General features: G+C 42.1%; 1 protein-coding gene across 1 annotated transcript; it reads right to left on the reverse strand.

Moving 5' to 3' along the window:
- Positions 1 to 10,744: 10,744 nt before the first annotated feature.
- LOC137660003 (golgin subfamily A member 6-like protein 22) lies at positions 10,745 to 12,646 on the reverse strand. Its single transcript, XM_068394737.1, has one exon. The coding sequence runs from the start codon at positions 12,644 to 12,646 to the stop codon at positions 10,745 to 10,747; it is 1,902 nt and encodes a 633-aa protein (XP_068250838.1).
- Positions 12,647 to 14,064: the final 1,418 nt, after the last annotated feature.

The raw sequence follows: 14,064 nt of genomic DNA on the forward strand, positions 1-14,064 counted from the left end.
GTATATCTTTATATATATATCTATATATATATATATATTATATATTATATATATAAATATATATATATGTATATATATATATATATATATATATATATATTATATATACTGTATATATGCATGTATAGATGGAGATTGTTGTTTGATCATGTTCTTCGCACTCCCCAAGAGTGATTAGTTCACCTAACTTTCGCTTGGGCTCCACAAAGCACTAGAATCGTTGGTGGACCCAGGCCTACATGGCTGAAAACTATGAAGCGTGAAGTAGGAGATGATGAATTGAGAGGTATTGAATTAAAAGCTCAAGATAGAGACAACTGTCGAAATCTAACCGTGGCCCTTTGCGTCAATACTCGTAGGAGATGATGATGATGATATACTGTACATGCCACCATAGGAAAAGTCTTTATACCGGAATAAACACAAAATCAAGTCGGTACACAATCTTCATAGCTCTGCATTCATCGGAAAATATTTCTTATATACTTCAGAATGTAAAGTTAAGTTTCTTCGTCTGAAAAGTAGAGCGAAATCGTGCGGGTGGGATCAAAGACCCAAATTGTAATATCGAGAAAGACCAGAGCTGGATGGAAACTATATATATATATATATATATATATATCCCTAAGACATTTCCTTTGAGAGATAAATTTACTGACCAAAAGATTAAACCAACTCCGTTTCCTCCGGAATGTCAGAGGGCGACGTCACTCAAAAGGAAATGAATTTCAATGATAAATGAAGTTGAAGTCAAGGGGGGGGGGGGAGAAGGGGGCGGGTTCATAAGGGCTTTCAATATTACACCTGCTAATTCTCTCTCTCTCTCTCTCTCTCTCTCTCTCTCTCTCTCTCTCTCTCGATAATCACATGAAGAGGAATCTCAAAGGCATATTTACTTCGATCTTTGAATCTATAACCTCTAACAAGATGAGGACGTCAATGAGTCGCTTAATAAATGAATTTAAGAAGAAATTACATTTAATAGAGATAGAATTTAAGAAAAGCTGGCTATGAGAGAGAGAGAGAGAGAGAGAGAGAGAGAGAGAGAGAGAGAGAGAGAGAGAATATTAACAAAGCTGAAGTGAATAGTAATGAAAGTAGCCTAAATGAGATGATCAGAAATAGGAAGAAGTACGAATATGGAAACAGGTAATGAGGTCGTTATGTTTACTATTCCCAAAAGTCATCAGGATTTCAATTCCTAGAAGACAAAAGGCTTCTATTCCAAAAGTTAATGGTGTTGCCAGTGCTCCTCGTGCTATGTACTGCATGCATTAATTAAAAGGATTTGCTGCGTCTCTTTGTGCTTCAGCTGCACCGGCTTATTAGCATTTTACTGATTGGCCTCCTTGGCCCTTATGTAAACATCTATATACATACATATATTTATGTATATGTATGTGTATACAAATATATATATATATATATATATATATATATATAAATATGTATATATGTGTGTGTGTATGTATACACAGACATACACATACACACATACTCATACACAGCCAAATATATATATAAATATATATATATACATAAATGTATATGAACTTGTTTAATTGAAGTGATAATTTGGTATTGTTGAAGAAATACCAAAGAATATTTCATTAGCAAGAGCAAAGCAAGTTTTTATTTATTTATTCATTTATATATTTGTTTATTATTTTCTAGAAAACCATTCACAAATTTGTGACTACGCTAGACGTCTATTTAACCTACCGCATAATGAACTCTTTTGTATTCATTCAGTGCCAACAACTGATCCCAGATATCCTCTTACCCATGTTGTCTGCTGATTCCTTCTCCAATAACTGGGATAAAAGAGTAACGCTGAATGCCTAGGTAATTAGATACTAAGTACCTGATAGCATTAGCTTTAGGTACGCAGTCAGTCTGTTTTGAATTGGCCTGATAAAGTTTGTTCTGTATTATTATTATTATTATTATTATTATTACTATTATTATTATTATTACTTGCCAAGCTACAACCCTAGTTGGAAAGGAAGATGCTATAAGCCCAAGGGCTCCAATAGGGAAAAATAGCCCAGTGAGGAAAGGAAATAAGGAAATAAATAAATGATGAGAACAAGTTAACAATAAATCATTCTAAACAGTAACAACGTCAAAGCAGATATGTCCTATATGAACTATTAACAACGTCAAAAACAGATATGTCATATATAAACTATAAAAAGACTCATGTCAGCCTGGTCAACATAAAGATATTTGCTCTAACTTTGAACTTTTGAAGTTCTACTGTTTCTGGTAGTTGAATGAGTGAAACTTCAGAAGTTCATATTCGAAGCGATTGTTTTGTTGTTTTTATGTTGAACGGGATGACGCAAGTTTTTCTTCATAGTTTTTATATGACAGATCTATTTTAAAGTATTTACTGATCTTAAGATGTTCTATATTTTTTATTCATTACTTCTTATATCTAGTTTATTTGTTTCTTTATTTCCTTTTCTCACTGGACTACTTTCTCAGTGGTGGGGACCTTGGGCTTGTATCAGCATGCTTTTCCAACCAAGGTTATAATTTAGCTATTAGGAGTAATAATAATAATAATAATAATAATAATAATAATAATAATAATAATAATAATAATATTAATAATGATAATAATAATAATAATAATAATAATAATAATAATAATAACGACGAAGTCAACATAATAGGAACTTTGAGTTTTTATAATTTATTGTAGATAACGTTATTATGGGTTAGTGGACTTTAACAAAACTTTGGTGATAGGCTTTGTAAGCTGGATGTCATCAATATCTTGTTTTCTGTTTAAATCTCTCTCTCTTGGAAGAGAACAAAATCGTCTTCAGCGTAATATTTCCCCTTTTTCCGCCTTTGAAGACACCTCGAATATTCCGATCGACTAGAGACATTTTGGATTCCTTATTCTTCGATTATTTCCATAATTGTTAACAAAAATACAAAGAATATTTATAGGGAAAAAGAACATTACATTATGGGAATGAGCGAAGACGAAAGACGAAAGAAGGAGACTTCCAGAAAGGGCTCCAGAGGGCTAGATTTGCCTCAGAGGTTGAAACGAAATGTTACGATTCATACAGAAACACAACTTTCATAAATCTTTCCTTTTGTTATCATCTTTCTTTTTTTAATTCCTTTCTGCATTTCATTACCTTGTGGATATTCTCTCTCTCTCTCTCTCTCTCTCTCTCTCTCTCTCTCTTCCTCCTCTCTCTCTCTCTCTCTCCTCTCTCTCTCTCTCTCATTTGTTGCAAAAATTTGCAAGCTTAATGGAAGTTTGAATAGTTCTATAAGCTGGTGTTGGTGTTGATATAGCTATTTATATGAATTATTTTACTACTAACTTCGCGGACTGATAGATATATAATGTATCAGTAATTACTGGGTTTATCTTGAAATCCCTGGTGTGAAACTCATTTACTTCAAAATTTTATGTGCAAAGAAAGGGTAATGTACCAACCATGTGTCACACAATTGTACATAATTCCTTTTGCATATATTATGCTTGTATCTTCGCTCTTCCCTCGCACTAAACGAACATGAAAATTCATGTCTGCTGTTTTCCTCTATAACATTGTCTGTCTTGTTAACTTGTTATGTCCTGTTGGCTTGAGGTTTTGTATATAAAGGAGAGTGTTCTATAATAATATAACTCAGTTGATTGCATCCTGCCTTTGAGTTCACAACCCTCTCTCGGCACCGTCACATTGGTGACCCCGGAAGTCGACTCGCTCCCACTGCCTTCCACCCCCACCTCCCTCGCCCCTCCATCGTTGGTACTATGGGCGACTCTACAACAGCAGTTGGCGCTGCGGCCGCCCCATTGAAACTTTCACCGTTCGCCAGCGGTTTGCTTGGTTTCAGCGCGCAGAAGTCCAGTTTCGCATCAGCGGGGTGACTCGCTTAACCACCAAAGCAGATTATGTTCTCGCGGCGATACCCGAGGACACCTTCCGGAAATATCCGAATGGCTTTGTGAACAAGGAGACACGCCAATAGCATATGACGCCCTCAAAACATACCTTCTGCAGCAGTACTCGCCGTCGCCAGCCGCCCGTGTAGCAAAGCTTTTTCAGCTCTCGCAACAACCGTTGGGGGACCAAAGGGCTTCGCTTGCCCTCAGGGAAATGACCAGTATCGCTCGCCTTCAACCTGCCGCAGACGGCTCTCCTCGTGAGGTGAACCTACTTCGTGCCCTTTGGATACGCCGTTTACCCGGACCTATGCGCGCTGCCATACCCGATGTCGATAGTTTACCCATAAAGGACTTGATGACCAAAGCCGACGCCCTTATGGACAGCCACTTCAAGACCTCCATCAACGCCTCCACCCCTGACGAAGAGGATGCCTATTCAACGTCAACTGAAGCTGACATGAATGCCGTAGGACATACACGCCCACACCGTGACGTGCCGAAGCAGAGACAAAGCCGCCCACCACCCACCAATCGCTCGCGCCCCAACAAATGACTTCTACAGCCACTTACTACCTCCCATCCGCCGCAGGTTTGCTACTACCACTTCAGATTCGGGGCAACTGCGAAGAAATGTGCCGAGGATTGTCAGTGGCCACAAAACGTGTAAGTAGGCCATCGCTCGTGGCGGTGGCCTCCCGTGTTTCTAATCTTTTCTTTTTACAGGATGCAGGAACGGGCGTGCGATTATTGGTAGACGCGGGTGCTTGTCGTTCTCTTTTGCCAAGGAAACTCTTCAAGACATGACGTAGTCTGTCTACATCTGCCGACGTCCGCTTGGTAGCTGCCAACGGATCTGCGATACCCACCTACGGTTACGAGAACCTTACATTATCGTTCGGAAACGGTAAATTCAATTGGAAGTTTCTCGTTGCTGACGTCACCATGCCAATCCTCGGTGCGGATTTCCTCTCTCATTTCCACCCTCTGGTCGATGTCGCCCACCGACGATTGGTCAACGCAGACTCGTACTACACCTCTTCAACCCGCCCCCTCTAACCTCGCTCTCCACATTAGCGCACCCACGGATGCCTACGCCCATCTCCTCACGTCGTACCCGGAAGTTTTCCGTCCAGAACTTCGCCAAACGCCCACGGTTCCTGCCAAGCACGGTATTTATCACCATATCAAGACGACGGGACCCCCAGTCTTTGCAAAATTCAGACGTCTGGCACCGGAACGATTGGCAGCCGCCAAACAGACGTTCGCCGAAATGGAGGAAATGGGCCTTTGCCAAAAGGCCTCCAGCCCATGGTCGTCACCCTTACACATCGTTCTGAAGAAAGACGGCTCCCTCCGTCCGTGCGGGGATTACAGGCGCCTGAACATGCAAACAGAACCGGATCACTACCCCCTCCCAAACATTGCCGACGTGACCTACCTGCACAAAGCAAAGGTTTTCTCTACGCTCGATCTCCTGAAGGGGTATTATCAGGTGTCTATGAACCCAGAAGACATCCCCAAGACTGCCATCACCACTCCGTTTGGTACATACACCTTCAATTACTCCTGTTTTGGCCTTCGTAATGCTGGGGCCACGTTTCAACGTCTCATGGATGGCATCTTAGGGGACCTCCCTTTCTGTGTGTGTTATGTGGACGACATACTTGTGTTCTCCTCCTCAAAAGAGGAACACCTCCGTCACCTGCGCATCGTGCTCGACCGCCTGCAACAAAACGGCCTTGTAGTCCGGTACGACAAGTGTACCTTTGGCGCCAACGAAGTGTCGTTCCTAGGGCACCGCATCACTCCTGAAGGTGTCCACCCCCTCCCTGAGAAGGTAGCAGCCATTCAGAACTTCCCCGTGCCCTGGACCGTCAAAGCTCTGCAGGAATTCTTGGGCATGATCAACTATTATCACCGTTTTCTGCCAGCCATTGCCGCCACTCTTGCTCCCCTCTACGCCTCCCTCAAGGGCAAGCCGAAGGACCTGAAGTGGGGTCCCCTTCAAGAAGCAGCCTTCTGCAATGCAAAGAAGGCCTTATCAACTGCTGCGGCTCTCACTTTTCCTATCCCACACGCCCCTCTCCTTCTCTCCACCGATGCCAGCGACGTCGCTATTGGTGCAGTACTCGAGCAGGTGGTCAAAGGCTCGCCCCGCCCATTGGCCGCCTTCAGCAGAAAACTGTCCAAGGCAGAATCGGGTTATTCTACCTTCGATCGAGAATTGCTGGCGGTGCACTTGGCTGTCCGTCACTTTCGGCATTTCTTAGAAGGTACGCCCTTCGTCATTCGCACAGACCACATGCCTCTGGTGCACGCCTTCACTCGACAGTCTGACGCCTGGTCCGCCCGTCAACGCCGACATCTCTCCGCCGTGGCTGAATACAATTGCACTCTCCAATACGTCCCTGGGAAAATGAATCCCGTTGCCGATGCCCTGTCAAGAAACACGTTGGCTGCCGTTCAACTGGGATTGGATTACAACGCCCTGGCTGAAGCCCAACAACAGGATCCAGAGTATCAAGCTTGTAGGACATCCTGCACGTCCCTCCGTTGGGAAGACTTTCCCCTCGAAGACTCCAACACCACCCTCATCTGTGACGTCAGTACTGGTAGACCGCGACCTTGGATTCCTGCTCCCATGCGCCGACAGGTGTTTGATTTCATTCACGGCCTTTCACATCCCTCGTGCCGTTCTACTGCACAGCTGCTGAAGGCAAAGTTCATTTGGCACGGCATTTCTAAGGATGCTAAGGATTGGGTCCGCGCCTGTACTTCTTGCCAAACTTCCAAAGTACATCGACACACAGATTCAGGAGTGGGTACCTTTCCTCAACCTCAGCGTCGTTTCGCACACATTCACGTCGACGTTGTAGGCCCCCTACCCACATCACAAGGACATCGTTACCTGTTTACCGTCATCGACCGCTCTACTCGTTGGCCTGAAGCCATTCCCATGGAAACTGCAACGTCCGCCTCATGTACATCTGCCTTACTCTCTGGATGGATTTCAAGATTCGGTATCCCTGAGCATATTACTTCTGACAGGGGAACCACTTTCACCTCTCAATTGTTGGCGTCATTAGCGAATCTCCTGGGCATCACCCTACATCAGACAACGGCCTACAACCCCGCTGCCAATGGAATGGTTGAACGTTTTCATCGCACCCTCAAAGCAGCTTTGATGTCCCGCTGCAAGGATTGCAACTGGTTTACTCAGCTTCCCTGGGTCCTCCTGGAACTAAGGACCACTCCTAAAGACGCCCTCGACGTCTCGGCAGCTGAAATGGTGTATGGCGACCCGTTGGTCGTCCCTGCCGAATTTTTTCCTTCTACAACCTCCTCCGATGATCTCCAGCGCATACGTCACGTCGTGGGAAAATTTACTCCGTGCCGCCAGACTTACAAGCCCCCAGCGAAGCATCACATACCAACGGACTTGCACTCTGCAACGCACGTCTTCCTGCGCAACGACACCAGCAAGCCACCACTAACGCCCCCTTACACGGGCCCTTTCCTTGTGATCCGACGCAGTCCGAAAGCATTCCTCCTAAACATTCGGGGCAAAGAAGACTGGGTCTCCATTGATCGTCTAAAACCTGCTTATCTTCTGCCAGATGACCCGCCTACAGTTCGCCTCTCTAGATCAGGGCGCCCTATTTAACATGTTCAGTATGTCGTTTTTAGAGGGGGATCCTTGTACCAACCGTGTCACACAATTGTACATAATTCCTTTTGCATATATTATGCTTGTATCTTCGCTCTTCCCTCGCACTAAACGAACATGAAAATTCATGTCTGCTGTTTTCCTCTGTAACATTGTCTGTCTTGTTAACTTGTTATGTCCTGTTGGCTTGAGGTTTTGTATATAAAGGAGAGTGTTCTATAATAATATAACTCAGTTGATTGCATCCTGCCTTTGAGTTCACAACCCTCTCTCGGCACCGTCACAGTAAGCACTCGGAAAGGTATCCCCGGTCCCAGGGGACAGCTATATAGCCAAAATTCCTATGTTCACATGAAAAGGAGTTTGTACCTCTTCATCAAGGAACATAGCATACTAGAAGAACCTCAGCTTCTTCTATCTACAGAACGAGTAATAACCATTATGTTCACATGACAAAGTTTATACTGCTTCATCAAGGAACATAGCGTACTAGAAGAACCTCAGCTTCTTCTATCTACAGAGCCAGTACCAACCCTTATGTTCACTTGACAGAGAGTTTGTACCTCTTCTTCAAGGAACATAGTATACTGGAAGAACCTCAGCTTTTTCTATCTACAGAGCCAGTACCAACCCTTATGTTCACATGACAAAAAGTTTATACCTCTTCATCGAGGAACATAGGATACTAGAAGAACATCAGCTGCTTCTATCTACAGAGCCAGTACCAACCCTTATTTTCACATGAGAAAGAGTTTATATCTCCTCATCAATGAACATAGCATACCAGAAGAGCTTTGTCTTCTTCTATCTTCAGAGCCAGTACCAACCCTTATATTTACAAGGCAAAAAGTTATACCTCTTCATCAAGAACATAGCATACAAGAAAAACCTCAGCTTCTATCTACAGAGCCATTACCAACCCTTATGTTCACATGACAAAGAATTTATACATGTTCATTAAGGAACATAGCATACTAGAAGAACCTCGGCTTCTTCTATCTACAGAGCCAGTACCAACCTATATGTTCACATGAGTAAGAGTTTGTACCTCTTCATCAAGGAACATAGCGTACTAGAAGAACCTCGGCTTCTTCTATCTACAGAGTCAGTACCAACCCATATGTTCACATGAGTAAGAGTTTGTACCTCTTCATCAAGGAACATAGCGTACTAGAAGAACCTCAGCTTCTTCTATCTACAGAGTCAGTACCAACCCATATGTTCACATGAGTAAGAGTTTGTACCTCTTCATCAAGGAACATAGCGTACTAGAAGAACCTCAGCTTTTTCTATCTACAGAGTCAGTACCAACCCATATGTTCACATGAGTAAGAGTTTGTACATCTTCATCAAGGAACATAGTATACTAGAAGAACCTCGGCTTCTTCTATGTACAGAGAAAGTACCAACCCATATGTTCACATGAGTAAGAGTTTGTACCTCTTCATCAAGGAACATAGCATACTAGAAGAGCCTCAGCTTCTTCTATCTACAGAGTCAGTACCAACCCATATGTTCACATGAGTAAGAGTTTGTACCTCTTCATCAAGGAACATAGCGTACTAAAAGAACCTCAGCTTCTTCTATCTACAGAGTCAGTACCAACCCATATGTTCACATGAGTAAGGGTTTTTACCTCTCCATCAAGTACTGGAAGAACCTCAGCTTCTTATATCTACAGAGTCAGTACCAACCCATATGTTCACACGAGTAAGAGTTTGTACCTCTTTATCAAGGAACATAGCGTACTAGAAGAACCTCAGCTTCTTCTATATACAGAGTCAGTACCAACCCATATGTTCACATGAGTAAGAGTTTGTACCTCTCCATCAAGGAACATAGTGTACTGGAAGAACCTCAGCTTCTTGTATCTACAGAGTTAGTACCAACCCATATGTTCACATGAGAAAGAGTTTGTACATCTTCATCAAGGAACATAGCATACTAGACAGCTTCTTTTATCTACAGAGCCAGTACCAACCCCTATGTTCACATGAGAAAGAGTTTGTACCTCTTTATCAAGGAACATAGCATACTAGACAGCTTCTTCTATCTAGAGCCAGTACCAACCCCTATGTTCACATAAGAAAGAGTTTGTACCTCTTCATCAAGGAACATAGCATAATAGACAGCTTTTTCTATTTACAGAGACAGTACCAACCCCTATGTTCACATGAGAAAAAGTTTTTACATCTTCATCAAGGAACATGCATACCAGAAGAACCTCAGCTTACACAGTATATATAGTGCCAGTACCACACCTTTTTTTCACATGACAAAGAATTTATACCTCTTCATTAAGGAACATACCATACTAGAAGAACTTCGTCTTCTTATATCTTCAGAGCGAGTACCAACCCTTATGTTCACATGCCAATGAGTTTGTACCCTTTATCAAGGAACATAGCATATTAGAAGAACCTCGGCTTCTTCTACCTACTGTGCCAGTACCACACCTTTTTTCACATGCCAAAGAATTTATACCTCTTCATTAAGGAACATAGCATACTAGAAGAACCCCAGTTTCTCTCTACAGAGCCAGTACCAACCCTTATGTTCACATGACAAGGAATTTATACCTCTTCACCTAGGAACACAGCATACTAGGAAAACCTCCGCTTCTTTCATCTACAGAGCCAGTACCAACACTTATGTTCACATGAGAAGAAGTTTGTACTTCTTCATCAAAGAACAGCATACTAAAAGCAGCTCGGCTTTTTCCCTGTGCAGTGCACTAGTTGAACTCACCTCAAAGTATTTTCAAAATTTTGCACAGAACCAGTTTCAATTATCTTATTTTTCTATTCTACAACGCAATCCTTTATTCCATTCCCAAGTAGTTTTTTTCTAATATTTTAATGTAATTTCAGGAAGAATTATCTCATTCACTTATATTATATACTTGGCCATCTTCTCCAATCATAACTCACTCATGGAATGTAGTTTTGGATAAAGAAATTTTTTTTTTAGGCACCCTTTAAGGATATGACTGCATACTAGAATGACTGCATACTAAAAAAAGCTAAGCGTTTTCCCTCTGCCGGGCCAGTCTTCTAGATTATTCCAACAGAGCAACCCTAAGGTTGACATCCGGAAGAATAGATTTAGAAATCCGATCATTTGTTCACATGATAAAGGCTTGTACCACTCCATCATGGAACCGTTGCATACTGGAAGAAGCTAAGCCTTTTCCCTCTGCAGTGCACATCCTCTATGTTACTCCAACAAAATTGTTTCTTAGTTGTATACTTTTGATTTTGCTTTATTTCTTCTTTTGAACAACATCCATTTTGCTCATCAAAGTTTTCTTTGATAACCTTTTGTAAGATATTTCTAATCCTAGTCGAGGCAACATCTTTTGCGGCCCTTTCAAGATGGTTTCTCAGGTCCCAAGATTGTCCATGATGATCACCTCCTTCCTTCATGTTTCCTCGTGTGATATTTTCAAAATACTGGATACGTCTTTCTACAATTCCTACTTCTATTTCTTCAAGGTTAATCTTCTGTTTCTTTTCTGTTTTCTCATGTTTTAGAGCCTCTTCCCATAGTTGAACAGGACCATTTACTATGTCACTTTTTTCTTGTGAGATTTCATCCTGTACAATTTGTTTAATTCTTATCAAGGCCACTTCTTTTGCTTCCCTCCTAAGAAGCTTTCTCTCATCCTGAGATATTTCTTCAAGATCAGCTTTTTGTTTGCGTCCCATTACATTTACCTTTATAATTTCTTCATAATCCTCACCTTTACTAGCAAAATTTCCTTTTGTTCCTGGGCTATTTGCTTCTTGATAGTCTTTAATTTCCTTTTCACTGTTCTCACTTCTCCAGACGTTTTCATTTTGTTCTTCTGATAATTCTTCTTGTATTATTTGTGTTATCCTTGCCAAAGCAATATCCTCGGCCTTCCTATTAAGATTTTCTCTAGATTCCGGAGATTGTGTATGAAAATCGCCTTCTTCCTTTAAGTTTCCTCGTACGATATTTTCAAAATACTGGATACGCCTGTTTACGATTCCTTCCTCTATTTCTTCAAGGTTAACCTTCTGTTTCTTTTCTGTTTTCTCATCTTTCAGAGCCTCTTCCCATAGTTGAACAAGAGCATATACTTTGTCACTTTTTTCTTGTGAAATTTCATCCTGTGCAATTTTTCTAATCCTTATTAAGGCCACTTCTTTTGCTTCCCTCCTTAGATGCTTTTTCTCGTCTTGAGGTTTTCCTTCAAGATCAGCTTTTTGTTTCTCTCCCATTATATTTATCATCCTAATTTCTACATAATCATCACAATTACTAGCAGAATCTCCTTGTGTACCTGGGCTCTTTGCTTCTTGGTAGTCATGAAGTTCCTTTTCAGCATTCTCACTTTTCCAGACTTTTTCATTTTGTCCTGATAATTCTTCTTGTATTATTTGACTTATCCTTGCCAAAGCAATATCCTTGGCCTTCCTATTAAGATTTTTTCTCAGGTCTGGAGATTGTCCACAAAGGTTGCCTTCTTCTTTTATGTCTCCTTGTATGATATTTTCACGAAGATCGCCTTCTTCCTTTATGTTTCCTCTCATGATATTTTCAAAATAACGGATACGCCTCTTTACGATTCCTTCCTCTATTTCCTCAAGGTTAACCTTCTGTTTCTTTTCTGTTTTCTCATCTTTCAGAGCCTCTTCCCATAGTTGAACAGGAGCATAGACTTTGTCACTTTTTTCTTGTGAGATTTCTTCCTGTGCAATTTTTCTAATCCTTATCAAGGCCACATCTTTTGCTTCCCTCCTAAGAAGCTTTCTCTCGTCCTGAGGTTTTCCTTCAAGATCATCTTTTTGTTTCTCTTCGAAACCCTGTCTGCTGATGTTATCTTCTTCTCTCTGTAGTTGAGACTCCCTGAGAGTACCTACTTCCTTCCTCAGATAATCGTTTTCTTCCTGGACTCCCTGAAATTTCCTTTCCAGGGATAGTTTCTTGTTCCTCAGTTCATCGTTCTTGCGTTTGTCTTGGTCAGCTTGCTGCCTCAAAGACGATATTCCTGTGTGATCAGCCACCCACTCCACCCACTCTTCCATTTCGCTGATGGAGCAATTGTCATAGTCCTTGTTTAAGGCGATGAGCAGAGTGTCCATGGAGCAACCGCTTTCGTTTCCATAGCAACCTGCAAACCAGTCCAGGAGTTTCCTGAAGGGGATCTCACCTTAAGCACCCCATTGGATACTAAAAACCCGATGGTGAGAGCCATGCTGAGGGCATCTGTCTGTGGGGTGCCTCCCTCCCCCGCAAGGATCTTGGGCGCGAAACACTTACAGTATTTGGTGTTCGCACCCGAACTCTGGCTGGTCTGAACTATGGGTCTTTGGAAAGGGTTGGCACCGATCTCCCTCATGAGATCCAAGTCCATCACAGTTACCTTTGAAGCTCGTGCTCCGGTCGCGAAATTGATCATAACGTTTTACGGGTGGACGTAATTGAGGGAGTAGCCTTCGGCGTGGAAATCCTGCAGAATTCCAGCCAGTGCTATTAAGATACGTAGGACCTGCTCCTTGGTCGGTCGCAGGATACTTACCCAGTCCCACGGGGTCATCTGGTGACGAGACACGATGACCACCTCCCATTCCTTCAAGAGTCCCATGACTTTGGGAACCGCAAGATGCTGGAATCGAAGGAGATTCTCAACCTCGACGTCTAGGCGTATCCTATTCACTTTGAGGCAGAAATCCGAATATTTGCCTACAAGTTCAAAGACGTCTCGGAATTCGCCCAGTTTTATTACCTTGCCTACGTAGGGCAAAAAGTCCTCCAGGGAATAAACCCTAAGCTTTGTCTTGGGGCAGATTTCTACGGGCTCGATCGATTTGTCGATCGTCCCTTTCCCGAGATGTTTCAATTTCACTAGGCCTACTGAGTTTTCTTCAATAGCCATATTATAACAGATAAAGCTGCCTAATTCCTTTGTAGCAGCCAACAATAACAAATCATTTACACAAATATTACTTCTTATAGCCATAGTTAATACTAACTATCTTTGCACCTCAACCAGCATTAAATTTAAAAAAAAACAGCAAATACTTTTTTGGCATCAGACGGAGTGACGGAGTCAATATGTCTTCAGGTAAGAAGGTTGAGAGAGAGAGAGAGAGGAGAGAGAGAGAGAGAGAGAGAGAGAAGTGACGGAGTCAATATGTCTTCAGGTAAGAAGGGAGAGAGAGAGAGAGAGAGAGAGAGAGAGAGAGAAGTGACGGAGTCAATATGTCTTCAGGTAAGAAGGGAGAGAGAGAGAGAGAGAGAGAGAGAGAGGAGAGTTACGGAGTTAATATGTCTTCAGGTAAGAAGGTAGAGAGAGAGAGAGAGAGAGAGAGAGAGAGAGAGAGGAGAGTTACGGAGTTAATATGTCTTCAGGTAAGAAGGTAGAGAGAGAGAGAGAGAGAGAGAGAGAGAATATCCACAAGGTAATGAAATGCAGAAAGGAATTAAAAAAAGAAAGATGATA

The sequence above is a fragment of the Palaemon carinicauda genome, chromosome 20 (genome assembly GCF_036898095.1).
Source record: "Palaemon carinicauda isolate YSFRI2023 chromosome 20, ASM3689809v2, whole genome shotgun sequence".
Classification (NCBI taxonomy): domain Eukaryota; kingdom Metazoa; phylum Arthropoda; class Malacostraca; order Decapoda; family Palaemonidae; genus Palaemon; species Palaemon carinicauda.